This window comes from Exophiala spinifera, assembly GCF_000836115.1.
Source record: "Exophiala spinifera strain CBS 89968 unplaced genomic scaffold supercont1.8, whole genome shotgun sequence".
Taxonomy (NCBI): Eukaryota; Fungi; Ascomycota; class Eurotiomycetes; order Chaetothyriales; family Herpotrichiellaceae; genus Exophiala; species Exophiala spinifera.
Genome location: NW_015622520.1, coordinates 1,056,213 through 1,079,768, shown reverse-complemented (window position 1 = coordinate 1,079,768; position 23,556 = coordinate 1,056,213). Strand labels below are relative to the sequence as shown.

At 50.5% G+C, this 23,556-nt stretch overlaps 10 protein-coding genes across 10 annotated transcripts; 5 read left to right on the top strand and 5 right to left on the bottom strand.

Annotated features, from left to right (window-relative positions):
- Positions 1–71: 71 nt before the first annotated feature.
- PV08_10415 (uncharacterized protein) lies at positions 72–910 on the bottom strand (the record flags this gene model as incomplete). The annotated part of the gene is made up of 2 exons (XM_016384729.1): positions 72–206; positions 290–910. 2 exons carry the CDS (start codon positions 908–910, stop codon positions 72–74), a joined length of 756 nt encoding a protein of 251 aa, XP_016231331.1.
- A 1,535-nt stretch (positions 911–2,445) lies between these two features.
- Positions 2,446–3,087, bottom strand: PV08_10414 (uncharacterized protein; the record flags this gene model as incomplete). Its single annotated transcript, XM_016384728.1, has 1 exon — positions 2,446–3,087. One exon carries the CDS (start codon positions 3,085–3,087, stop codon positions 2,446–2,448), a length of 642 nt encoding a protein of 213 aa, XP_016231330.1.
- A 2,318-nt stretch (positions 3,088–5,405) lies between these two features.
- On the top strand, positions 5,406–6,188 carry PV08_10413 (uncharacterized protein; the record flags this gene model as incomplete). Its single annotated transcript, XM_016384727.1, has 1 exon — positions 5,406–6,188. The coding sequence occupies one exon, from the start codon at positions 5,406–5,408 to the stop codon at positions 6,186–6,188; it is 783 nt and encodes a 260-aa protein (XP_016231329.1).
- An 895-nt stretch (positions 6,189–7,083) lies between these two features.
- On the bottom strand, positions 7,084–7,803 carry PV08_10412 (uncharacterized protein; the record flags this gene model as incomplete). Its single annotated transcript, XM_016384726.1, has 1 exon — positions 7,084–7,803. The coding sequence occupies one exon, from the start codon at positions 7,801–7,803 to the stop codon at positions 7,084–7,086; it is 720 nt and encodes a 239-aa protein (XP_016231328.1).
- A 435-nt stretch (positions 7,804–8,238) lies between these two features.
- Positions 8,239–11,520, top strand: PV08_10411 (uncharacterized protein; the record flags this gene model as incomplete). Its single annotated transcript, XM_016384725.1, has 1 exon — positions 8,239–11,520. The coding sequence occupies one exon, from the start codon at positions 8,239–8,241 to the stop codon at positions 11,518–11,520; it is 3,282 nt and encodes a 1,093-aa protein (XP_016231327.1).
- Positions 11,521–12,374: 854 nt separating this feature from the next.
- Positions 12,375–14,072, top strand: PV08_10410 (uncharacterized protein; the record flags this gene model as incomplete). The annotated part of the gene is made up of 1 exon (XM_016384724.1): positions 12,375–14,072. The coding sequence occupies one exon, from the start codon at positions 12,375–12,377 to the stop codon at positions 14,070–14,072; it is 1,698 nt and encodes a 565-aa protein (XP_016231326.1).
- Positions 14,073–14,427: 355 nt separating this feature from the next.
- On the bottom strand, positions 14,428–15,731 carry PV08_10409 (uncharacterized protein; the record flags this gene model as incomplete). Its single annotated transcript, XM_016384723.1, has 2 exons — positions 14,428–15,627; positions 15,654–15,731. The coding sequence occupies 2 exons, from the start codon at positions 15,729–15,731 to the stop codon at positions 14,428–14,430; spliced, it is 1,278 nt and encodes a 425-aa protein (XP_016231325.1).
- Positions 15,732–16,739: 1,008 nt separating this feature from the next.
- On the top strand, positions 16,740–17,187 carry PV08_10408 (uncharacterized protein; the record flags this gene model as incomplete). The annotated part of the gene is made up of 2 exons (XM_016384722.1): positions 16,740–16,857; positions 17,006–17,187. 2 exons carry the CDS (start codon positions 16,740–16,742, stop codon positions 17,185–17,187), a joined length of 300 nt encoding a protein of 99 aa, XP_016231324.1.
- Positions 17,188–17,992: 805 nt separating this feature from the next.
- On the bottom strand, positions 17,993–18,796 carry PV08_10407 (uncharacterized protein; the record flags this gene model as incomplete). The annotated part of the gene is made up of 1 exon (XM_016384721.1): positions 17,993–18,796. One exon carries the CDS (start codon positions 18,794–18,796, stop codon positions 17,993–17,995), a length of 804 nt encoding a protein of 267 aa, XP_016231323.1.
- An 866-nt stretch (positions 18,797–19,662) lies between these two features.
- On the top strand, positions 19,663–23,084 carry PV08_10406 (uncharacterized protein; the record flags this gene model as incomplete). The annotated part of the gene is made up of 2 exons (XM_016384720.1): positions 19,663–22,908; positions 22,962–23,084. The coding sequence occupies 2 exons, from the start codon at positions 19,663–19,665 to the stop codon at positions 23,082–23,084; spliced, it is 3,369 nt and encodes a 1,122-aa protein (XP_016231322.1).
- Positions 23,085–23,556: the final 472 nt, after the last annotated feature.

The following is a 23,556-nucleotide window of genomic DNA, read 5'->3' as shown; positions in this document are numbered from 1 at the left end:
ATGAATTGAATACCAGTCCTTGATCTCTCTGGGTATGTCCGAGTTCTCACAATCCCTTCCAGGGAGTCATATTATTCATCATCACTCCGTGCCTCACCTCGGCCAGTCGCTTCCCCGGCCGTCGAGCCCTTCTTGAACTTCTTGCGCAATTCCTCCTTCGCATACCCAAACGTGACGGCTGCTGACTTGAGAGCCTTTCCGACTTTCTATCCCGCCGCAGTTAGCACACGCAAAGCGACAGTGTGAACTCCCGAAGAATTCCTAAGAACGGGATAGGACAGACACTCACATTGCTTGTCAAGAGATCCATCATTTCGGCAAACACATCGCCGATTTCTTTACGTTGAGAAGCCCAGGTTCCTTTGGCATTGAACCCATCAAGACCAAGATCTTTGCCGTACGCGGCTTCAAGCAGGACACTTCGGCTTGGAAACGCCAACTCGACGTGCTTCTTGGTGGGGATCATGTGCACACCGCAGAGAACTTGTCTGAGCTGGCCTGCTGCTCGGCCACCGCCGTGACCTCCGTAGCTGACAATCATGGCCGGTTTGCCTTTCCACTCGTTGTACAGGTAGTCGATTGCGTTCTTCAGAACGGCAGGGTACCCCCAATTGTACTGTGGGCAGACAAAGATGAAGGCGTCGTAGCTTTGGACTTCTTGACTCCATTCGCGGGTGTGGGCGTGGGCGTACTTGGTGTAGTCATGGATCTGGGATGGGACGTCGGGCTCGTCGAAGAACGGGAGGTTCCGCTCAGCGAGATCAATGACTTTGAATGATGGTTCGAGAGACCAGCGGTCTTGGTATGTGGATTCAATGGCTTCCAGGACAAAGTTGGCGATTTGGGGGTTCGCACGGGGTTTTCTGTTGCTGCATATCACCACTGCGACTTTGGCGACGCTTTTGGCCATGCTGATTGTATCCGGTGGGGTTTGTGATCTGTTACTTGCAAAGCTATGCTGGTACAAGATGGTACGCGGTAGTCAGATGGGCCTTCAGGGTCAGAATGTCGCTATTCGGCCTCGCCTAGAGCACCTGTGAGAGGGTTGACGCGGTGAGACGTTGCGAAGATATACTGAATGAAATGGAAGGGAGAAGCTTGTCAGTAGTGAGAGCAGAAAGCGGACTCTTATCTTGTGGAAATTCCAGGTTCATCTCTCCTACAAGCGCCAACGAGTATATGCCTCGTCTACCATTTGAGTGACAAGACATCATCACATTCCCCCAAAACACCTCGCTGCTGGCTGCCGAGCGAGAGAGACGAGATGGCAAGGCCGGTACGCGAGATAAAGTTCGTAGCTCGTTGACAGGCTCTTGAGCCAGACAAGGCCAGTTGATTGGAGAGCGCATGGACGACGTTTCAAAGTATTCGCTGGTGCCTTTCTGCAATCGGTCAAGCTCCATCTGTTGTGGCCGAGGTATTAATACCGAGCCGATTGAAAGACCGAGCGTCCCAGGGCGGCGCTTGACCCCATTTATTCTCCCAGGGCATAAAGGGGAGCAAGGCTGAAGTGGCCCCAGGCCAATAATGGTCCCGGCAGTTACGGTCCATTGCAAGCCTTCGCCCGACCTTGAAAGCCAGCGTGAGCTTGACCAACTTTCGCCCGAGCCTTGTGATTTCTCGTCCATAGCTCGTTCTGTCTGCTTGATTGCGACTTCATGACGCAAAGTGGCAGCTGCAGGTGGGCTAGAGGACATGTGAGATGAGAAGCGCATTTCTTCTGCCGTGTATCGCGCGTGGAACAGAGCGCGGAATGCTCGTCCCCGATATGAGTCGTTGAAAAACAAAAATCGACGAGGATGAGCCCTCTGCATCGGCGCATTTCTTGACTTCCCGCGGACAACTCGTGCAAACTTGGGACAAAGACTAATTGCATCTCACTCCGATACATATGTGGACAGATCATGTGCAAGTGCTACAAAGACCTTTGGAAGGTGTTTTGGACCACGGGGACAAGAATCGCACGGCGAGGTTCTGGCCAAAGAAGTCCCAACGCCATGTCTGTGCTGATGTCGCTTCTCCCGAGCGCGGTTTGTGCAGCCATGTTGACCGTCTGCAGGGCCATGCTGGTGCCGACACCATATAGAATCTGGTATCACGTCCACTTCGAACTTCTTGTTGAAGGTTTGAGCTGCGTCAGAGGTACCGCGTTGAAGCCAGTCTGGCTGGAACGACGCACTGCCACTACCCCGCCGCAAGGTATCCGCGTACCTTTCAACTCGTCCCTCTTACGAAGCGGTGTACATCCCGGCGGCAAGTTTTTGCAGAAGCGGATTGTTGAAAGCACTATCCGAGCAGACAGTCTTCTGGGCAAGGGGTTGCCGAATGTTATGGCCGAGAGGTTCTCACTGGATCAATTATACATCGGGCAAGCGTACAGACTAACACAGAGTTCTGTGTGGAAGCAGATATTGGAGCAGGGCATGCATTGCAGACATTACAGTATCACTTGGCAGGAACCAGAACGGAACCTCCCTCCGCATCCTGACGTGCATAGTAAACACTCCAACCAGCTTTCGGAAGATCAATGGTCTCATCTTGAGTCAAGAACTTCATGAAAACGCCATGCGTAACCACCACGATGGCCTTGTTTGGATCATTGAGCGACTCGTCGAGCTCCCTGAGACGTTGGCGTAGGTTTCCTGCGCGAGCCCGAAGAGCTTCGTCGTCTGGAGTATACGGGCCATCCTTGCGAGGCCAGCTCTCAGGCAAAGTTGAGAAATCCAACCGTGGAAACGTATTCGCCAATGTGTCCCTATCGGAACCTGTATCGCAAGGGAGATCGCTTCGCTCTTGGGCGTCTGCGTCGACCAACAATTCCACGCCTCCGCTCACCCCTTGGCTGGATTGAGGGTCGAAGTAGCGTTTGTCGAGGATGTTTGAAAAGGCTGAGAGCGTTGTTTGAAGCGCACGTTGCAGTGGCGACGTCAAGATGAGACCGACTCGGTCTGGATCAGGGAATGTTCGCCCGAGCTGTTCGGCCTGTTGCAGTCCCAGCTCAGTCAGGCCAGGATCCAATTGATCGAAGTTGTGGTCGACATTGTGCTTTGACTCGGCGTGCCTAATGACGAAGATCTTGCTCCCCATTGTGATGTGAATGTTGTAACTTTACACGCACACGACTGCAACTGCAATGTGCATCCGGGATGCCAACCTAGCCACGGTATCTAGATACTCATGGCATCCTTGGAAGATGATGGAAGATTACACCTAAGGAGACGGCACTGTCGCCAAGTCAAATCACGCAATTGCACAAGAATCTTATCTGTTGTAGGAGAGAAGTTATTCATTGCCGCTCTTACAGCTGATCTTTTCCAAGCTGATACGGAGGCACCTTCGCTCTGAATACAGTTTCATATCGACATATACTTGTAAGGTCTTCGCGAGTCCAGAGTGAGCAGCGGCGCCAAACACCCTTCTTCTCGTTCGGGTGTGGAGTGAAGAGAGAGCAATTCGACCACAGCTCGGCAAAAAAACGCACCCTTTTCTTATCTACCTTCTCACCAATCTTTCGATCCGCATTCTCCAAGATATCATCCGTCAATACCAGTGCCATACATACTGCAAGTCTGCATCTGTTTGATCCAAACTATTACTGTATCTCACAGAGTAATATTGGATGAAAAAACACACCTATTGTCACTGATTTTCCCCCGCTTATCCCCCCTCTCCGCGGCCAAAAATGGCCGAGAGAACAAGAAGACCACAATGTCTGCAACCGCCAACCCCTTACTGCAGGCGTACATGAGGTTCTGCTGAGCTGTACAGTTTTGATATTTTTGCGGGTGTGGTTATGGGACGTCTACTATTGATAATGGTTATTGTGAAAGAACGTCCTGGTATGGATTGCTCTTCGTGGTTTGCTGAGTTTTTGCCCCCAGCGAGTCTTTCTTAATGCCGTGAAACAAGCCAAAGCACGACTAGACTACAATCACCTGAGGAAGGCAGGTTCCTAACTTGAGGTAAGACTCGCCGGGACTGGAACTGTTGTCAATGCAAGCCCCAAGCAGGTCTTCAGATCCGCAGAGTCGCCTCACCAGTGAGCGCGAGTCCTGGGGTGCTCTCCCACCGTGCCGCAGCAGCCAGCAAGTACACTTTCCTCGTCAGCATTGGGTCGATGCAGTTGAGACAAGCTGGTTTCAGATCCTCCGCACAGTCTGGTAAAAAGGCTTCAAGGTGTTTCTTCTCGACCTCCCCGGGCAGAGACAAGTCGATCCCGCATTGGCGGCTTCACGTACAGCGAGTTGGCCCTCTTGAGAATACACTTCGACTCAACCTTTCTCATCTCTGTCCTTTTAACCGCGGTCGCGCTTCACATGTGCAAGAGATACCAGACCTTTGAAGCAATTTAGCTAAAGACAGACCCGCAGGGCCGCTTCCAGCTTCTAACAATAGCAAGGCGAGGACCAGTCATAATATATATGGGTGGTAGAGAACTCTTGTTTGGGTCTCGAGTCTTTGAAAAGACTTCACTCGTGAGTAGGCCGCATGAACGACATACTTGACTTTTATTATACACGGGGTGCCAGTTGCTTCGCACACTTGACGCGTGCTTCCCGAGGGCATGGCAGAATCGCGGAGGGCTACGTAGTACCTTTGTACCGTCGGCGGCAGGCGCTGATTCAAGGCGCAAGCAGTACGCAAGCAGTGAAAAGACGGTCTTCCGTTTCAGCCACGGGACGCTGCGATATGGCTATGAACTGCTGTTGGAAGGACAGGGGTGCCTTTAAAGGCCCCGTGCTAGTGAGGCTCGCTCGGCTTTAGCAAACTCAGCCATGACTCGATATAGACCGAGGGCCGATAACAAGCAACGACAAAGCACTGCGCAATCCTGCATGACTCGCGTCGCCAAAGTTAGAGATTGGTTGGTTGCCACAGAACAACAAATTAATGGATCAGGGTCATCCCTTGTGTAGGATGGGAAGTTGGTCGGTTGCCATCTCAATTAGATGCGAAGGAGGAAGACGTAAACCCCGGGCACGAACATATGGCAAAGACCGCGACGATGGAAAAACTTTGCATAAAGACGAGAGGAATTGAATTGTTGGGCGATTGTCTTCTGCCAACCGTTGTATCAGTGACAAGAAGGAAGAACAGGATGGTGGAGGTGTAAGTGCGCACAACTAACGACTTACTCTGTAGAGACTATGCATTTACCCTCTCGCGGATCCATGCATTGAATCACCGCTCTCAAGATATCACTCACGCGAACATTCAGTCGGCCACCTTCTGCCTCTTCAACACAGTCACAGCATTACATCCTTGTGCTACTAATCCGAGTCATACCGTCCTTGGGTTCACCAACTCCATCTGCGGCCTGCCGTACGATAGCCTCGTCGCAAGTCGCTCTTCTCGATACACAAATCACAGCCTGAGCCCGTCACCAGTAGCCGTCCTATTTCGACATGTCGGCCAACGTCAATCCACCAGCAATCGAGAATGAGTTGACCAGAGCCATGGATGCAGCTTTGAGGCCGCAAACAACACACAAGATCGGTGTCATCGTCTGTAGTCAACGCAAGCCACGAGCAGGTCTTCAGATCGGCACCTTTGTCCTGGAGACACTCCAACATTTTCAAAAGACTCATCCAAGCCCTCGTCCCTATGAGCTGAGCCTAATCGATCTCAACGACCACCCTCTGCCACTCTTCAATGAACCTGACGTGCCTTCACGGATCAAGTCGGCATCAGACTACAAGTATTCGCACACCCGTGCCTGGTCTGAACTTGTCTCTTCATACAATGCCTTCGTCTTTGTCACTCCCCAATACAACTGGGGCTATCCTGCTAGTATCAAGAATGCCATTGACTACCTCTTCAACGAGTGGAGGGGCAAGCCGGCAATGGTAGTTTCCTATGGCGGTCATGGTGGAGGCAAGGCTGCATTACAGTTGCTGCAAGTCTTGGAGGGGGTGAACATGAAGGTCACCAAGGACTTTGTGGCTCTCCAGTTCCCCGACAGAGCCTTTCTTTACAAAGCGGCGCACGGCGAAAATCTCAACCTGAATGTGGTACCAGAAGAGGCAGATGGTCAGGGAGTTATTGAGACGGAGGATCCACAGGCGATACTCGATGGTGTCGATGCGACGGATGAAGCTGCGAGGAAGGCAAAGGAGCCTCTGTGGGCAAAGGAAAGTAGAGAGCTCTGTAGCCAGTTCTGGGAGTTGGTCTCGGTCTTGAATGGCTAAAAGATGTCTGGAAAGGCTTGCTCTTGTTAGTGGACGATAGGAACGATGAGCTCCAGTCGTGGAGTTAGCAGAGAATTGCTGTTATCATTTCGAATGGTCCCGCAAAGGGAAGCTGTTGAATGACTCCTGGTTCAGACTCGAGGGGTGCATCTTCACAGCAGGTACTATCCTTGAGGCTGCCAATCTTTTCGTTCAACATAGATGGTGAGGTAGCGCTGAACCAGGCTCCAGAGTACCTAAAATGAGTGTGCACAGGCTTCCAGATAGATATTTAGGGCAGTTTTACGAGCGCAGGCGGCACGGATTAACATAACTCCGCGCAGCGTCATACAGTCTGTCCAAGTCTTTTCTCGCCTTTTCTTGGAAGGCGAATCTTCAACTCGCTCGACGAAGAGCAACATGTCAGCATCACTGGCGCCAGAATGCAACGAAGTCAAGGAGTATGGCATGCCAATGAACTACTGGCAATGCTGACTGGTATAACAGAAAGTATGACACTTGTTTCTTGAAGTGGTACTCAGAGAGTACGTCACCCAAACTCACACCTCTTTGTCAAATAGACTGATAGCTCGCAGAATATCTGCGAGGCAGTTCATCCACCGATGAATGTGAACCACTCTTTCGCAAGTATAAAGCTTGCTTAACGGTACTATGGTCTCCGTTTGTGACATGGTTGGGAGCTAATTACATAGCAGAAAGCGCTAAAGGACAAGGGGATCGATACCATGCTGGCCGAAGCCAGAGAAGGGACCGTTCACGAAACTGACGCTGAACACCTGAGAAGATGACAGCCGAAGCAGCCCCTTCGTATCTATCTCGTGTACTTGTAATTATCGAGTATTTTCAGTGTCGCCATCAAGATCAGGCCGAGAGAGTTTGCACGATCTGACTTGCATCATCTCTGTACCACCAGATCACTTCTCAACACCCATTTCTCTCCACTCCGCACTTCTTTGCCTTCATGAAACAAGCAGTCGTCGCCATGTTTATGAAGCAAAGCCATGCCAGTCTCAAGGCCGATCACTATTGGCTCCGGTGGTGGAACACCCCTCTTGGAAGGCTCCGGGTAGAAGGCAGTCTCACCTCCCTGGCAAGTTGTGAGGTAGATTAGCAGAGTCCAGGTGGTTTTGGCGGGCACTTTGTCCTCGCCAAAGTGTATTTTATTGCTTTCATCGTAATGTTTGTCAAAAAACTGGCCTGGCCGGTATCTGTATACTCTAATGTTGGAATTCAGACCAAGAATCTTGCCATCGAAGGCTTTTGTATCGCCAAACGATTCCACCAGGGACTTGAGCCCGCTACTTTCCCAGAGAGTTTTGGCAAATATCGGGTCTTCGATCTGAAAACGATCATTGACGCGGACAGCCTCTCCCCTTTTGGGTTTCCCCGGAGTCGTGGTCAACGGTAGTGAGGCCAGAAAGGCAACATAGTTCTTGCATAGCGTAGACGTGAAGAGGTTCCGAATCACCAGAATCTGGCCGTCAAGGACAGTCTCGATCGACAGATGGTCAGCTGGAATGACCGGAGTCAAAGGTGGCCAGTTTGGTGCTGTGATACCCGTGCTAGGTCCTGGCTTCGGATGAAGAGCATTCTTCTGCTTTGCTCTAGGAGGCATGGCCTTCGTGGTGGAGTCACATGGAGGACTCGTAGGCTGGTGTGAGTAGAGGCCGGAGGGCTCACTCGTCGGTCGTCCAATCGTCTCGAACTAGTAGTTCACTTGTTGACTCATTGAGGCTCAGAGGTGAACTGATCGAGTCACTCTGTCTAGTCGCAAGTTAAATGCGATCCTGGCCAGCAGCATGTGATGATTCCCCGGTTCAGCCATCGAGATGCCTCAGTGTCTGTCATTCCAACCAAAAATCTGAACAGCGTGCGTGTCTGTGATTGGTCAAATGACAAAACTCCGCGACTCTGGCGCTGTCTCCGTCTCCGACGCCCGCGACAACTTCGAACTTTTGTTCTCCATCTTCTCGCCCGGTAACGAAGTCGCCCAACCGACGACAAGTCTCTCGCCTCGCCCCTTCCTCCCGTAGAATTCGCAGACCTCGGAATGTCGTCGCAGGCAATTGCGACGTCGGCTAGAGGTCTGCCGGATTTCCCATCGTCCTCCATTAACCTAGACGACTTCGAAGATCAACAATGGCCCGCTCCCTCGAACCCCCACCGACACGACTCGCAGCCACAGGATGAAGCGGATCAATCGCCTGTCGAGGACGGTCATTCTTGGAGCGAAATGGACGCCCAACAAAGAAAACAAGCCGTTGGCAATCTGTTGGCGGCGCTGGCACCCATAAGCCCTGAGCAGACCGCAACTATGGCCGACGGACCAACAACGCATCCAGGGCTTTCTGCGGTCAAAGCCGATGATACGAACGGCCAGGCAAATGCTAGTGAATACACAACACAAGATACCAACCCAGGCAACCAGAATGTGAATGCGAACGCCGCCATCTCTGTTCCTCCGCTCCCTCCCCTCAACAATGACGACTTCATCGATGAAAACGTCGCGCCACCATTTTCCCCATCTCTTCCTCAGGAGTCATTTGGCCAATCCCAAGCAAATTTAGTAGGAGATGACACATTCGGCATAGACCAAGCAGAATCACTCGCACCAATGGCGTCCCAGGGGCCCCTTCCCGAACGAAGAGAAATCGAGGCTTTTGCAAAGATTGAATTCGAAGATGGAAACTACTACATAACCACATACGCATGCGAATTAGGTCGCGATGCCTTTGCGTACCGAGCTGCTTCAGCAAGAGCTGCCGAAGCACGTCAGGCAGATCAAGAACGCGCTCAAAGTTCCAGTGGAAGACGATCCGGTTTTCCTGATGCGGTCTCCAGACCAGGCGACAGTCAAGTTCAAGGAAGTGTGGTCAGTGAGGCTGGTGGCTTTGGTGGTGTCGATGAAGCCCCTTTGCCAAACGAGCCGGATCATAAGGATTCTCACCACATGCAATCTCATTCCTCCGATATGTCTGGCGGTAGTATCGTCAAACCTCAGGAGGTGCTTATCAACCCCCCTTTAATCCCATTTGACTACCACAAGACGGCAGAACGCCAAGCGCAGATGGAGAATCGACAGATACGCTCGAGGCAACGTCGAACGGGAAGTGAAGACATCGAGTCGGACACTGAGCAACCAGCGCCGGTGACTGCAGATCATATTCCCACTGCTGATAATTGCCCTTTGATTCCTATCCATGCATGTCGCACCTTTGAACAGTCAGAGCTCGAAAACTTGAGGAGTATTTCTCGACGACATGTAAAGATATATTGGGATTTCGACAAGGAATGGTTTGAAATGAAGGTTCTGGGGAGGAACGGTGCATTTTTGAACGACCGTTTCTTGGAACGAGGGGAAGTCATGCGCTTACGTGACGGATCCAGGATTCAAATATCCAACGTCTGGATGACATTCCGGCTTCCCAGTCAGAGAGCAGATTCAGTCACTGAAGAATCCGAACGAGAAGAACGGGAGGCGGAAGAGAACTCGGTACCACCCGGCAGCGCATCGCCAATATCTGATGAGCTTGAAAACACTTCCCCTCCACGTGGCGGCGGCAAGACGAAGCTCAAAATCACATTAACAACAAATACACCAAAACCACCCGCACCTCAAGCGTCGCCGCCAGTACCTGAACCTTTGGTCGGCCCCGACGGTCAACTCGTGCCACCGAAAAAGCGCGGACCAGGCCGGCCGCCTAAGGATGGTATCATGTCTACTCGTGAACGCAAAGAATTGGAAAGAGCTCGGAAACTGGCGGAGGCAAAGGCTGCTAATGGAGGAAGAACACCGGAACCACCTCTTCTCAAAGGCAAATATCCCGCCAAACCTTCGGTCATCAAGGAGGAGCCTCTCCCTGTCGACACCAAGCCTGAGAAAAGGAAATACAAAAAGAGAAAGAGATCTGGAGAAGAGGGTGATGTGCTTCAATCGATCGAAGGAGGAGAGCAGGATGTACCGAGTGAGACTGAAGATCAACCTGCGAAGAAAGCCAGACAATCAAAATCCCCCTCGCCGGAATATCCACCTCTGGAATCTTGGACTGAAGAGCAACTTCAAAGACCACAGGAGCCCTACGCTCGTCTTATTTACGACATCTTGATGGAGATTCATCCACAAGCTATGCCATTGAAACTCATTTATCGAGCCATCAAACTGAGGTACCCCTTCTATGTTCACATTGTCGAATCGGAAGGTTGGCAGAGCAGTGTAAGACACAACCTGAACCAGGAATGGAACAAGCTCTTCGAGAAAGACAAGAAGGAGGGCAAAGGATGGGCATGGAAGGCTATACCGGGCGCTCTGCAACCGCAAGCCGAAAGAAGGAAGGCTGCTCAGCAAGCTGCAGCATCAAAGCCCAAACCAAATCCAGCACCACGGCCACAACCTCAACAAGGGCCGCCTCCGCCGTTGAATTGGCAAAACAATATGTCGTATCCCCCCAATGGTATGCTCCCACAAGGACCACCACCACCCTTCTTTGGGGCAGGGAACGGTCCGATACCACCACCAAATGGTATGCCATACCCACCACCATTTGCAGCTGGAACGCCTTCATCCAATCCAAGTGGCCCTGGCACCCACCCTCCTGGCCAGGCGCCTGGTCAGTTCTACCCCCTCAACCCAAGTAATCGTCCGCCATTTCCTGGAGCAGCTCTTCAACAACCAGCAGCAAAGCAAGGCGCCGGTCGACCATCTTCCTCCACTCCTGGAGCTTCTCCAGCTGCCGCAGCTAGCTCCTCTGCACCGAACATGCCTTGCACGACTGCAGGTCTACTCAAAATCCGAGAATTCGAGGTCGCCATGTACCAACAAGAACCCGATGCGCGCAAGGTCCAAGTCTACCAAAGAATATTCGCTTCGGCTAAGCGGCGGATGCTTCATGGAGCGACTTCTACTTCAATGGCAGAAGGGGATAGCACTGAGGAACACGTCATCATGCGGCAGCTCCAAGCGATTATCAACGAGTTTAGAAACCCTAATTTTGTGGGCTTTTCAAATACAGGGCATGCGGTAAATACTCCTGTCGTTACGACTCCCGCGCTTGCTCCTCCAGCGCCTCCTCCAAGTCTACCGGCAGCTGCCACTTCTATACCACCGGCAAGAATCGCAACCCCGGCGGCGGCAGCTCCTGTGAACAGTCCTAAAATTCTCAACAACGCCAGTTCTGTCAACACTGTCGGTGGGCCAAGTCCTGAAACTGGCACTATTGCATCCACGTCTGCTCAGAAGCAGCCCCCAGAGACAACCGCCGCAGCCCCTCCTGTCGAGGTACCGGTGGCAGAAAGCCCTGGACGAGCCGCTGGTTCTGCGATGCAGCAGAGCTAGAAGCTCTACTGTCGCAGACACCATACTCTGAAGAAGTTGGTAGATCCGAATTTGGCGTTGAAGTGATGCTTTGGCATGACCGAAATGATCAGCACAACCTTGCCTTAACCAGAATGGGTTCTTACGCAAGTGATGGAAACGAGGGTTTATGATATGATCACGATTATGCCTAGGCCAGAGTGTTGGAGTGTTGGGCGCAGTCTTATTCTAAGGTGTGGGTTAGTATTGGGCTAGGTGGTAATGGCGTCGTGGATCTTCTATTGTCGAAAGGACACGCTCATGCCATTTGGGGCTTTTGCGGGATCGTTTGGGACCCGTTGAGCCGATAAGAAGCTTGAATTCTGCACAGCGTGCGGTGTCCCGAAGCCTCGTCAGACTTTTTGGGCGGCAGAGCATTGCTACAGATATTTTTGCGTGGTCTGATAGTGGCACCAGCACAAATGGATAGTGATAAAACCAGTATTCTGCAGTGGAACAGCATGAGGCTCGAAGTGGCCGATCTTATCCCTACCTGAAACAGAAAGAAAAGGCCTCAATCTGAGTTTGTACCAGATGTTGCATGCATTGTGTTTGTAGCATTTTTTGACTCTACAGATTATTACCCGATGCAGTAGCCTGACTTTCCTCTTTGAGCGATACGGCTATCTTTTGGTGCACCAGCATCGCCAGGTGTTTGATATATAATACCCGCCATTTCCCATGGTCCTGCCCTCTCCTGACATTCGTCATGTAACACCATCACAACCTCGCTTGATGACTGTGCATACTTCATGTACCACCTCAGCTTCTCCCACTACTCGTGAAAAGTAATGTAGTTTAACCTTCATTGTTGCCTTGGTTGGCAAATTCACAAGATGCATCTCCCATTCCTCTCCCGCGTGCTAATCCTCTCGCTCCTTCACATCTCCACCATCGCTACAGAACATGTCCCGGCCCAAAGACCACTCCAAAGCAGCAACACTACGCCCTCGACCCAAGTGCACCGTGTCGCTATCATCGGTGCAGGTCCCGGTGGCTCCTCAGCTAGTTACCATCTCGACAAGTTCTCCCGACTATCCTCTCTCGAGCCTCCTCTCGACATCACCATCTTTGACACGAACCCATACATAGGTGGCCGCACCACGACCGTCAATGCGTTGGACAACCCTCGGTATCCTGTCGAGCTAGGTGCCAGCATCTTCGTCGAGATAAACTATATTTTGTACAATGCAACGCGAGACTTTGACCTTACTCCCTCTTTCAAAATCTACGAAGCCACACCCACTGCGAAATACGAGCTGGGGATCTGGGATGGGACCAAGTTTGTCTTCACAGCCGTCAGGGAAGACAGCGACTCATCTTCCTGGCGCGGATGGTGGGACATTGCAAAATTATTGTGGAAGTATGGGCTCAGTCCCATCCGCACACAGCGCGCAACAAGGGCAGCGATCTCTTCCTTTCTGAAGTTCTACGATGACTATTTCCCTTTCGCGAGTCTACAAGATGCTGTCATGGCGACGGGGCTGGATGCATATACAGGGGCAACGGGGAAAGAGGTGCTCAAGAACGCAGGTGTTAGCGAACAATTCGCTCGCGAAATCATCCAAGCGAGCACCCGCGTGAATTATGCGAGTAACCTAGGTGGCATTCATGGACTGGAGACGCTTGTCTGTATGGCCATCGAAGGCGCGATGGCCGTCCATGGTGGCAATTGGCAGATATTTGACACAATGGTCAAACATTCTGCACAAAGAGCGTTCCTGAACACTAGTGTGACGCATGTTGAGCGGACGAGCAAGGGAACGTATGCTCTGCAGACCACTAATGATGACATGGCCGAGGATGATTTCGAGTTTGACACGGTCATCCTCGCGGCGCCGTATCAGTTTGCAAACATCTCATTCACGCCCAAGATACTGGATCCGCCAGTCAGGATTCCTTATGTATCGTTGTATGTTACGCTATTCACGTCCCCACACAGGCTGGCGCCGGCGTACTTTGGTCTGAGCGATGACAAACAAGACGATGTGCCGAGTTCGGTCATAACGACGTTGCCCGAGGATTTGAACGAGCGCCTAGGCTCTCAACATGGTGTTGAAGCTGTCGGTCCTTCGGGGTTCTGGTCAATTAGCACATTGAGAGTGTTGCACCCCGAAAGCGATGGACTTTCTGCGGGTCCGATCGGTGCTGTCAACGGTTCAAGTCAGGACGATGAGGAGTCGACGCAATACCTGTACAAGATATTCTCTCCTGCTCCGTTGACAGGATCGTTCTTGTCTGAGCTTCTCGGGTTCGAGTACACGCCTCCGTCGGGAGAGGACGACAGTCTTGGCTCCCTCCCAAAGAAAGATTTGAGTTGGTTGTATGAGAAGGTGTGGCATAGTTATCCTTACGAATTGCCTACGACGACCTTCTCGAATTTCACGTTACAGATGGATGAGGGTGAGGGTGTGGGTTTGTACTACCTTTCTGGCATGGAGAGTTTTATTTCAACAATGGAGACATCGGCATTGGCCGGGATGAATGTTGCAAAGTTGATTGTTGAAGGGCTGCATAGTCATGAAAATAGGTAACTTTGAGGAGTTGTTCTCGACATCAGTTGGTGGGTGGGGATTGTTGGTAGAACCCGGCGACTGCTCTGTAGTTTATACCAAGAGGGTAGTAATTGAAGGAATGAAGCCATTTCCATGGTCACAGTCTGATCATGGATCATCTATCCGCAGTCTTGAAGAGCTCCTCTGTGTCTCTTATTGAATACTCTTCTTTTCGTCTCCTTGTAGACGACGTTAGACTATCTATGTATGACATGAATTTTAGCCCCTCGTTTTGAAAAAGTAAGCGATGGTTCTTTAGATACTTTAAACTTCTGGTTTGAATCGCTCTGCAGTGGCGTCTGGCTGATACCTCCTTCCTCCTCTGGGTCTGGATTCAATTCTTCGGAGCAATAACAAATCGTAGCTCAGTTATGTACGTCTTGTTGGCTAAATCCATGTCTCCTTGTTTATCCACGACCTTGCTTGCCAGATCCATCAAACCACAGACAATAAATCTATCGGGACAACTAAAAGTTTGGTCCGTAGCGTCCGTGGTGACCATACTTCCACCCTTACCAAAGGGCCCGAGAGTTCTCTTGTTGGTGGTGATCACTAGGCTGTGTATGACCTTCATCTTCTCGTCACTGACCAGAGTCCCAGTCTTCCACGTAGCTTTCGTGATGGTTTCGTCCGTTGCCATTGTGTTTGATGACGCAGTGCCGCCAGGTCCACCAAACCGCAGACCGTCCTTGAAATTTGTTTGTGCTTGCAACCCATTCACAGCGAAGTCGGACGACACGTCAAGCTGTGTGATTTTGATAGTCTCTGACATCTTGTAGAGCTCTAAAACATGCTTCGAAAGGTCAGGATCGTCGGCGGTGTAAGCTTGTTGATCCTTGTCAGACTGTTCCACCTCGGCTTTGGCTTTCTCGCCTACTTCGTTGAACTCCTTGATCAGCTTTTGTGTGAGATCGCCTAGTTTCGCACGAATATCAAGATTGGACGCGATAGTGGTTTCTTCTGCGTAGACACTGGCGGTGGTTGCAAGTCTCGTGATATTGTCCGAGACATACTTCATCATGAGTTTGTGTGCGCAGGCGTCAAGGCGCATTGGTGCCAGATCTTCGATGGAGTTTACCAGACGCGTATAGTCTGTTTCGTCGATCCATGCTTCGAGGCCGATAGCGACGGGGATTAGCGCGAAGCTACCGATTTCCAGGAAGCGTCCAAATCGAGCCCACCGCAAAGCCCTGACTCCCGCAGCACCGAATCCAGGACCTCGAAGAGCCCTTCCCAGGCGAGCAAGACGCAGGATACCCATTTGTCTTGCGGCAGCCGCGCCCTCGACCATGCCAGCAAAGATAGAACCGGCATGTACAAAGATGAGCTGAGCGCCCACATAGAGTGCCGGCGACGAGACCATACAAGTAAGACTGAACCAGGCGGAGAAGCTGAGGGTTGTTCCAAGACCCTCTAGGCCATGATATTCGAACCCTGGGGCGAATACAACATTCTGATACTGGTCCGGGAGGTCGAGTAATTGAGCGACGGTTTTGTCCTGGGCCTTGGCAATCTTTCCCAATGCGGTGTAAAGCTGCTTCGCGTTTTCCTCGCAAATACGAGCCAGCTTTTGGTGTTCAGTATATTATAGCTGAGCTTGGTTTGCCAAGGCAAAGCATCTCGCTCTCCGCTGGTCATTGTCGGGACGAAATATCGACATAGCTTCAAGTTCAAAGTTAAAGTGTTGTCGCAAGAAAGCAAAAAAGAGGTCGTCTGGAGAGCTCTGCTGTAGAGAGAGACTCGTGCTTTTCAAATTATATGAGTACAAGGCTGCCAGAATGGTTCGAGATTGTATTTCTCATCCCATCTCTATACTCGTGCGATGCTCGGCGAGAACTTTATACTGAAATAACGAAGATGGCGTTCTAGTCTTCGAGCTGAAAGAATTTCAGCCGAGTTGATTTAAGCCACCGAATCCAGAGAGACATGGAGCAGGCATATAGAAAGTAACCACTATGACTAACAAGTAATGTCCTATTATCACAGTAATAGAGGTGGCGCATCCATCTTCAAGCTGAGGGATTCTAGCTAAATTGATTTAAGCTGCCGAAATCCAGGAAGACATAGAGCGAGGAGAAGCACTAATTAGAAAGTGTAAACTAACAAGATGAGTCCGCAGCTTCAGCGTCAAGGAAACAAGGCGAAGACTCACGTGATAGAGTAGTCTCGGCAGCCGGCGAGGTTTGAATGGGAAAGTTAAGCGGGCGCAAGACACCTCCCCATCTTGTATCGTTCCTCTTGATCAGGCCTCCCTAGATATATAAAAGCGGCAATGGAACCGAGTTGGAATTTATGCATCCCGAGTATCGAACCTCCTCGTAACACGGATCCCTCTTTCATCGATCACATACAAAGTAACCACTTCAGCCTTCAATTAATTCGTACTCGCAATTGTACAATAAAGTATTTACCGCCTCGCCTTGTCAAGTCCAGCACCTTGTACCCACCACCTATCCAATATCGGGTGCTTGGCTGTAACCAAACAGTTGTTAAAAGCCATCCAACACGGTTTTGTTTACTAATACGACAATGCTCTGCGTTTACATCTCGAGGTGACCTTTCGACGCGAGACGATCTTGAAGCGAAGAACAAAAGATCAAAAGACCAAACCGACGAGAGAGAGGGAGAGAGGACAAGTAAGAAGAAATGGCACTCAAAGATCTCGTCTCCGGCACGGCTTCTTCCACAAGTCGGAAATTCGACGACTTTGAAGACCCCAAGGCCTTTGACAGGAGTGAAGATTGTCTATCGTGTCGAGTTTTAGGTATGTACCATGATGATCCGAGGTTCCTGGACAGTGATGAGTTGCGACCCACCGTACTATCCCGTACTCTCTTTCCTTCAACCGCGGAGGAGTCAGTCCGTGTTCCCAAACTAATTCTTTTCCCCTTGGGGCTCATTCCCTCCCGTAGGCTCGACCGCACTCACATCCCTGGGGATATACACTTATTACTCTGGCATGCAACAACTGCGGACGCAGCGCAGGGCCATCGAACTCAGCAAGTCAAAGTACAAGTCCGGCTCACGACAATTGGGCGTCTTGTCGTTGTCGGCGACCTTGGTCGGGTTGGGGATCTATCGAATGTTCAACTGAAAAATAAACGTTGATCGGATTTACGGCCCCTCTCACTCTGGGGGAGTTTATCCTATCGCATCGCATCGCATCGCATGTCTTTGATGGGAACATTCAGTACGAACCCGGAGGGCCTGTCTCCATACCTGACTTGCCTCGATCTATGTATTCCCTCACCGTCCATCGTCAACCTATGTATGTACCTTTTACGACGTACCTCAACTTAGAACGGCCTACATCCTCCCTCTCGTCCTACAACCTCCCAGTCCCTACACCTCACGGCGAACCTGAGAATAGCCGTACAGGATGTGGACGGATGCTCATATGCATGTCTGTACCTTATCTGATGTATTATTAGCGGGCAGAAGCAACCTACAAGTCGAAAAATGGAATACTAGCAAATGTAAAGTAACTCGAAACCAAACGAGGTCAATTAATTGGTATCCTCAAGTCTATGTACTATCTCAACTCGAGCCTCTCGAGTACCCTGAGGTACCTACCTCGGATACCTGGCGAGGCACCTGAACAACGTCAAGGCGGTCGGGAAACAAACTCAAGTGTAGGCCCCAAAGAACAACGCAAAAGTCGGTAGAAGTTGCTCAAACATGAGCTCACAGAAATATGATAATGGTATGCTGCTGCTGCTGCTGCTTTGATAATAAACAGAATTCGCTATGCCGTTGATCATGTCGTCGTTAACAAATGTTCCTGTCCCCACCCTCATTCTGTCCTGGCGTCGTCGTGTCGGCATCTGAAGCTCCGCTTCAACTCCCACGGAAGAAAAACCTTGCTCGAGCAGAAATTGTCTACATAACAACGTACGCCTTCATGAAAGTCGACCTCGTTTGTTGCTGCCGGTGCCAGCACCGCCACCAAACCCGTCCCTGGGTCCGATGTTGGAAATGTCAAAAAAATCGGGAAACTGTAATTTACGCTTGGTCCCTGATGTGAAGGTGAACTCTCGATTGTTGGGTCGATTAGCGTTCCGCTGACTGCCGTGTCGGTGAGGTGCACGACTGCCGTAGTTGTTCAGAAGCTCTAATCGAATAGCGGGACCGGAGGAACTAGACGGTGTGTTATCTGCTCCATGTTCGACGCCTTGTACATTCTCGTCGGTTTGCATATTGTCAGATTCATTGGAGGACGTGGCACCAGTAAAATGAAAGACAGGGGTAGATGTTTGTTCCGAGCCCCTTGCAGGCGAGGGCTCTTCCGTCTGAGTGGAATGTTCAACTTTGGGTGCTTCGGTCCGAGTGGGTATTAAAGGTGCGGGTGCCTCTTCTTTGGCTGGGGAAACACTTCGATGTCTGGGCTCAATATCACTCCGGTCGTCATCGTCCTCGGCGCCCTGTTGGTGAGAGGCGCTTCCGTCATATCGTTCGGTAGCCCATTGTCTTACTCTCCAACCTTCACCATCCTGCAGACCCAGGTTTTCCCGATCTAGAAAGCTTAATAGATCTTCAAGAGCTTCCTGGTATCCGGCCTGTCGAGCAGATCCCTGGTCTGTCACAGCACTCTTGTATAGATTTGTCACCGAGAGAGCGGCGTTTCGGAAAGCTTGGAGAAGTTGTTCGGGAGGTGCAGGTCGAGTAGAGGGAAGTGAAGTGTTGAGAGATCTCATGGAATCCATGTTGATGTCAATGAGGCCTCTTTGTCGAGGTCCTGAAAGGTTGGGCTTAACTCGTGTTAAGTTGTCGATAGGATTCCTCGAGGTAAGGTAGACGGGCCTCTGATGGAGGGGTTCGTTGGTTGGTTGGTTGGTTGGCGTGCGGCCGAGGCAGCGGACTGTTGGGACAACAAAGTTCTTTGACAGTTGGAGCAGCGAGTGACTTATGAAACGATTGAGATGAAAAGTGCCTCCTTAAGCCTAAGTGATTTTCTGTGGCACGGGCTTATGTGCTGAGGTTGGTAAGTTGATGGTGGGAGGATGCCAGTCACAGCGAAAACCCTGGTCACTGAGATACCTACAGCTGCGGCGGCTTTCACCATTCTGGAACCGCCGATTTACGCGGCGGGTGTAAGAATTCGGTCACGTGGGGAAGTCTGAGTGTGCACGCTCTGCCAAGGCTGTATACAAAGAAATTCCGCTCGTCTGACGGAAGTAACTTTAGAGGCCTTGTTAGGAGCAGGTGGCAGATTACTGCCCCAGGGCGCGTCAGACTCAACAGCATACTACCTCTCACCCAAAGGGGAGGTTTGCCGACTCTGTGGGTAACTTTTTGCTGCCCATACTATATGCGCGTGTCGTGCCTGCCAATCACAGCACGTTCACTGAATGCGCGACTCTTTCACTCTACACCCTCTCCATATCTTCTCACAAGAGCACTCAGCGAGCTTGTTTTCCGTCCTTCATCTTCCACTGCCACAGACGTGTCTTTCATCGCGTCGCCGCACTACTCATCAGCAAACTCGTTATGCGTATCTCCGTCTCTGTCTAGTCGCGCGGATTGCATCCTTTGAACTATTTCAACAGGCCTCTCCGGCCGAAAGCCCACCATGGCTCCTACCAAACCCCAACAAACGGATTCCGAAAACTCCTCAATAGCCGATACCTCCATGATAGATGCTCATAGCGTCCTCCAACCGCGCAGACCTTCATTTGGTCATCTGAATCGGTACATGGACGACACACCAGATTATACGGATTCAGATACGAATCCAAATACTACTGCGAGCAGCGTAGCAGGTGATTCGGTGGCACCAGACGGCCGTAAGAGACGGTCGGAAGCGTTTCAATTGAGGAAGAGCATATTGGGAAGAAAGCATGGACAATTGGATGAATCTAAAGAGGATGACACTGTTCGACGCTTCAAGTATCTTCTCGGCCTTACAGATCTCTTCCGCCACTTTATCGAGACGAACCCCAATCCTAAGATCAGAGAGGTCATGGAAGAGATAGATCGACAAAACGCGGAAGATGCCGCGAAAGCGAAGAAAGGCGTGTCGCGTAAAGGAGGCGCCGCAGCCGGAGCCAAGAGGAAAACGGAACAAGAAGAAGATGCAGAATTGCTACGTGATGAAAAGCGTGGTACAGCATCGCAGACCATATTCAGAGAGTCGCCGGCATTCATTCAAGGTGGCGAAATGAGAGACTATCAGGTTGCTGGTTTGAACTGGCTGATTTCTCTTCACGAGAACGGTATCTCTGGAATCCTTGCTGATGAGATGGGTCTCGGCAAAACTCTTCAGACCATTTCCTTCCTGGGATATTTACGCCACATCTGCGACATAAAAGGGCCACACCTCGTTGCCGTACCCAAGTCGACCCTGGACAACTGGGCTAGAGAATTCAAGAAATGGACCCCAGAAGTCGATGTCCTGGTCCTGCAGGGAGCTAAGGATGATCGCCATGCCTTGATCAACGACAGACTCATCGAGGAGAAGTTCGATGTCTGTATCACCAGTTACGAAATGATTCTCAGGGAAAAGTCCCACTTGAAGAAGTTTGCCTGGGAGTATATCATTGTTGATGAAGCACATCGAATCAAGAACGAAGAGTCGTCTCTCGCACAGATTATTCGAATGTTCACTTCCCGAAACAGATTGCTCATCACTGGAACACCTCTTCAGAACAATTTGCATGAGTTGTGGGCACTGCTCAATTTCCTTCTTCCTGATGTTTTTGGTGACTCCGAGGCCTTTGACTCGTGGTTTTCCAGTCAAAATAATGATCAGGATACGGTAGTTCAACAGCTCCATCGAGTCTTAAGACCATTCTTGCTACGCAGAGTGAAGAGCGATGTCGAGAAGAGCTTGTTACCAAAGAAAGAAGTCAATCTGTATGTCGGCATGTCTGAGATGCAGGTCAAATGGTACCAGAGAATTCTCGAGAAGGACATCGATGCCGTCAACGGTGCAGGTGGCAAGCGGGAGTCTAAGACTAGACTCTTGAACATTGTCATGCAGCTGCGAAAGTGTTGCAATCATCCATATCTGTTTGAAGGAGCCGAACCCGGTCCCCCGTACACAACTGACGAGCATTTGGTCTACAACTCTGGCAAGATGATCATTCTCGACAAGATTTTGAACCGAATGAAGGAAGAAGGAAGCCGAGTACTTATCTTCTCTCAGATGAGCAGAGTTCTGGACATACTTGAGGACTACTGTGTCTTCAGAGGTCACAAGTACTGTCGCATTGATGGTGGCACTGCCCATGAGGACCGTATCGCAGCCATTGACGAGTACAACAAGCCAGGCTCTGAAAAGTTCGTCTTCTTGCTTACTACCCGTGCAGGTGGTCTCGGCATCAATTTGACCACTGCCAATATCGTCGTTCTGTACGACAGCGATTGGAACCCACAAGCTGATTTGCAAGCTATGGACCGAGCACATCGTATTGGTCAGACGAAGCAAGTCAAAGTCTTCCGCTTTGTTACAGAAAATGCCATTGAAGAAAAAGTGCTAGAGAGAGCCGCCCAGAAACTGCGTCTGGATCAGCTTGTTATTCAACAAGGCCGAGCGCAACAACAAGTCAAGCAGGCGGCCTCCAAGGACGACTTGTTGAACATGATTCAACACGGCGCCGAAAAGGTCTTCGAGACCAAAGGCGCCACGGGTGCACTCGATGACATCGACGAAATTCTGCAGCGTGGCGAGGCTCGTACCGCGGAACTGAATAAAAAGTATGAGAAGCTCGGTATTGATGATTTGCAAAAGTTTTCGTCCGAGAATGCATACGAGTGGAATGGCGAAGACTTCACCAATCGTCGTAAAGACATTGGCATAAATTGGATCAATCCTGCCAAACGAGAACGCAAAGAACAATCCTACTCGATGGATAAGTACTACAAGCAGGCATTGTCAACGGGAGGCAAACCAGCTGAGACGAAGCCTAAAGTACCTCGAGCCCCAAAACAGGTGAACGTGCACGATTGGCAATTCTTTCCTCCTGGGCTTCAGGAGCTTCAAGAGAAGGAGACTGCCTACTACCACAAGGAAATCGGATACAAGGTGCCTTTGGCTGAAGGAACCGAGGAAGACTTGAGTGATCGTGAAGCAGATCAGCGACTCAATCAAGATGAAATTGATAACGCCGAGCCTCTCACTGAGGAAGAAAAACAGAGAAAAGCTGAAATGCAGGAACACGGGTTTGGCAACTGGAATCGGCGAGATTTCCAACAGTTCATCAATGGATCTGCCAAATTCGGCCGCACAAACTATGAAGGCATTGCGAACGAAGTCGATAGCAAGGAGCCGGATGAAATTGAAGAATATGCCAAGGTCTTCTGGAAGCGATACACCGAAATTGCGGATTACGACAAGCACATCAAGACCATAGAGGCTGGTGAAGAGAAACTTCGCAAGACCAATCTCCAGCGAAAGCTTCTTCGGAAGAAGATGGAGATGTATCGTGTTCCTTTGCAACAACTGAAGATCAATTACACAGTCTCAACCACCAACAAAAAGGTGTATACTGAGGAAGAGGACCGATTTTTATTGGTTATGCTGGACAAACACGGTGTGGACGGAGAAGGCTTGTACGACAAAATTCGTGACGAAATCCGCGATTCACCACTATTCCGCTTCGACTGGTTCTTCCTCAGCAGAACTCCCGTCGAGATTGGCAGAAGATGTACCACATTGCTCAACACCGTACTCCGAGAGTTTGGTGACCCGGAAGAAAAACTCACCAATGGTCACGGTTCAGGTAAAGGCCGAGGTCGCGACCGGGACGATGACGATGACGATGATAATGAAAGTGAGGCTCCTCCTGTGAAAAAGAAGGCGAAGAATGGCATTGTGGTGAGTTTTTGATCTGTCCATCTACTCTATGCTCCTTCACTGACTCCAGGTAGAATAAAGCCGTCAAAGCCGTCAAATCAGGCCGAGGCAGTAAAAACACCTCACCTGCAACATCTCGAGCTCAAAGTGTTTCGTCAAGCACTCCGGCGAGTAAATCGAAGGGACGGAAGAAATGAACCTGTTAAACGATTAATCTCCTTCCATGATCCGGAGTACGTGAGTTTTTGACTGGATGTCGGAGGCATTATGGGTGTTTTCAGGGGCATGCAAACGGCGGTGTTGCCTATTGACCTCAAGGTTAGGTTCGCAAAATTGAGGCAACGACCAAAGCAATGATTGTTTTACGAACTTTCAAACAGGTGTGGTGGTGTGTTGTTGCTTAGAGACTGCAAAGAGTGGCGTTTAGCATGAGCTCGAAATATGTAGAATTAGTTACACAAAGGAGTCATATCAATAGAGTCGTGATTCCTGATACCTGATAGTCTGACAGTGATTGTCCTTGCTCATTGATAGACCCAAGCATTTGTTTCTACGAGTCTCTCCAGAAGCAGATATCCGCCAGTGGCGGCAAAGGGGGTCCATACAGCGAGGTGCGGTCCTAAAGCAGCGTAAAGGCTAAAAGACCACGTGTAGATAGCGATAACGGCG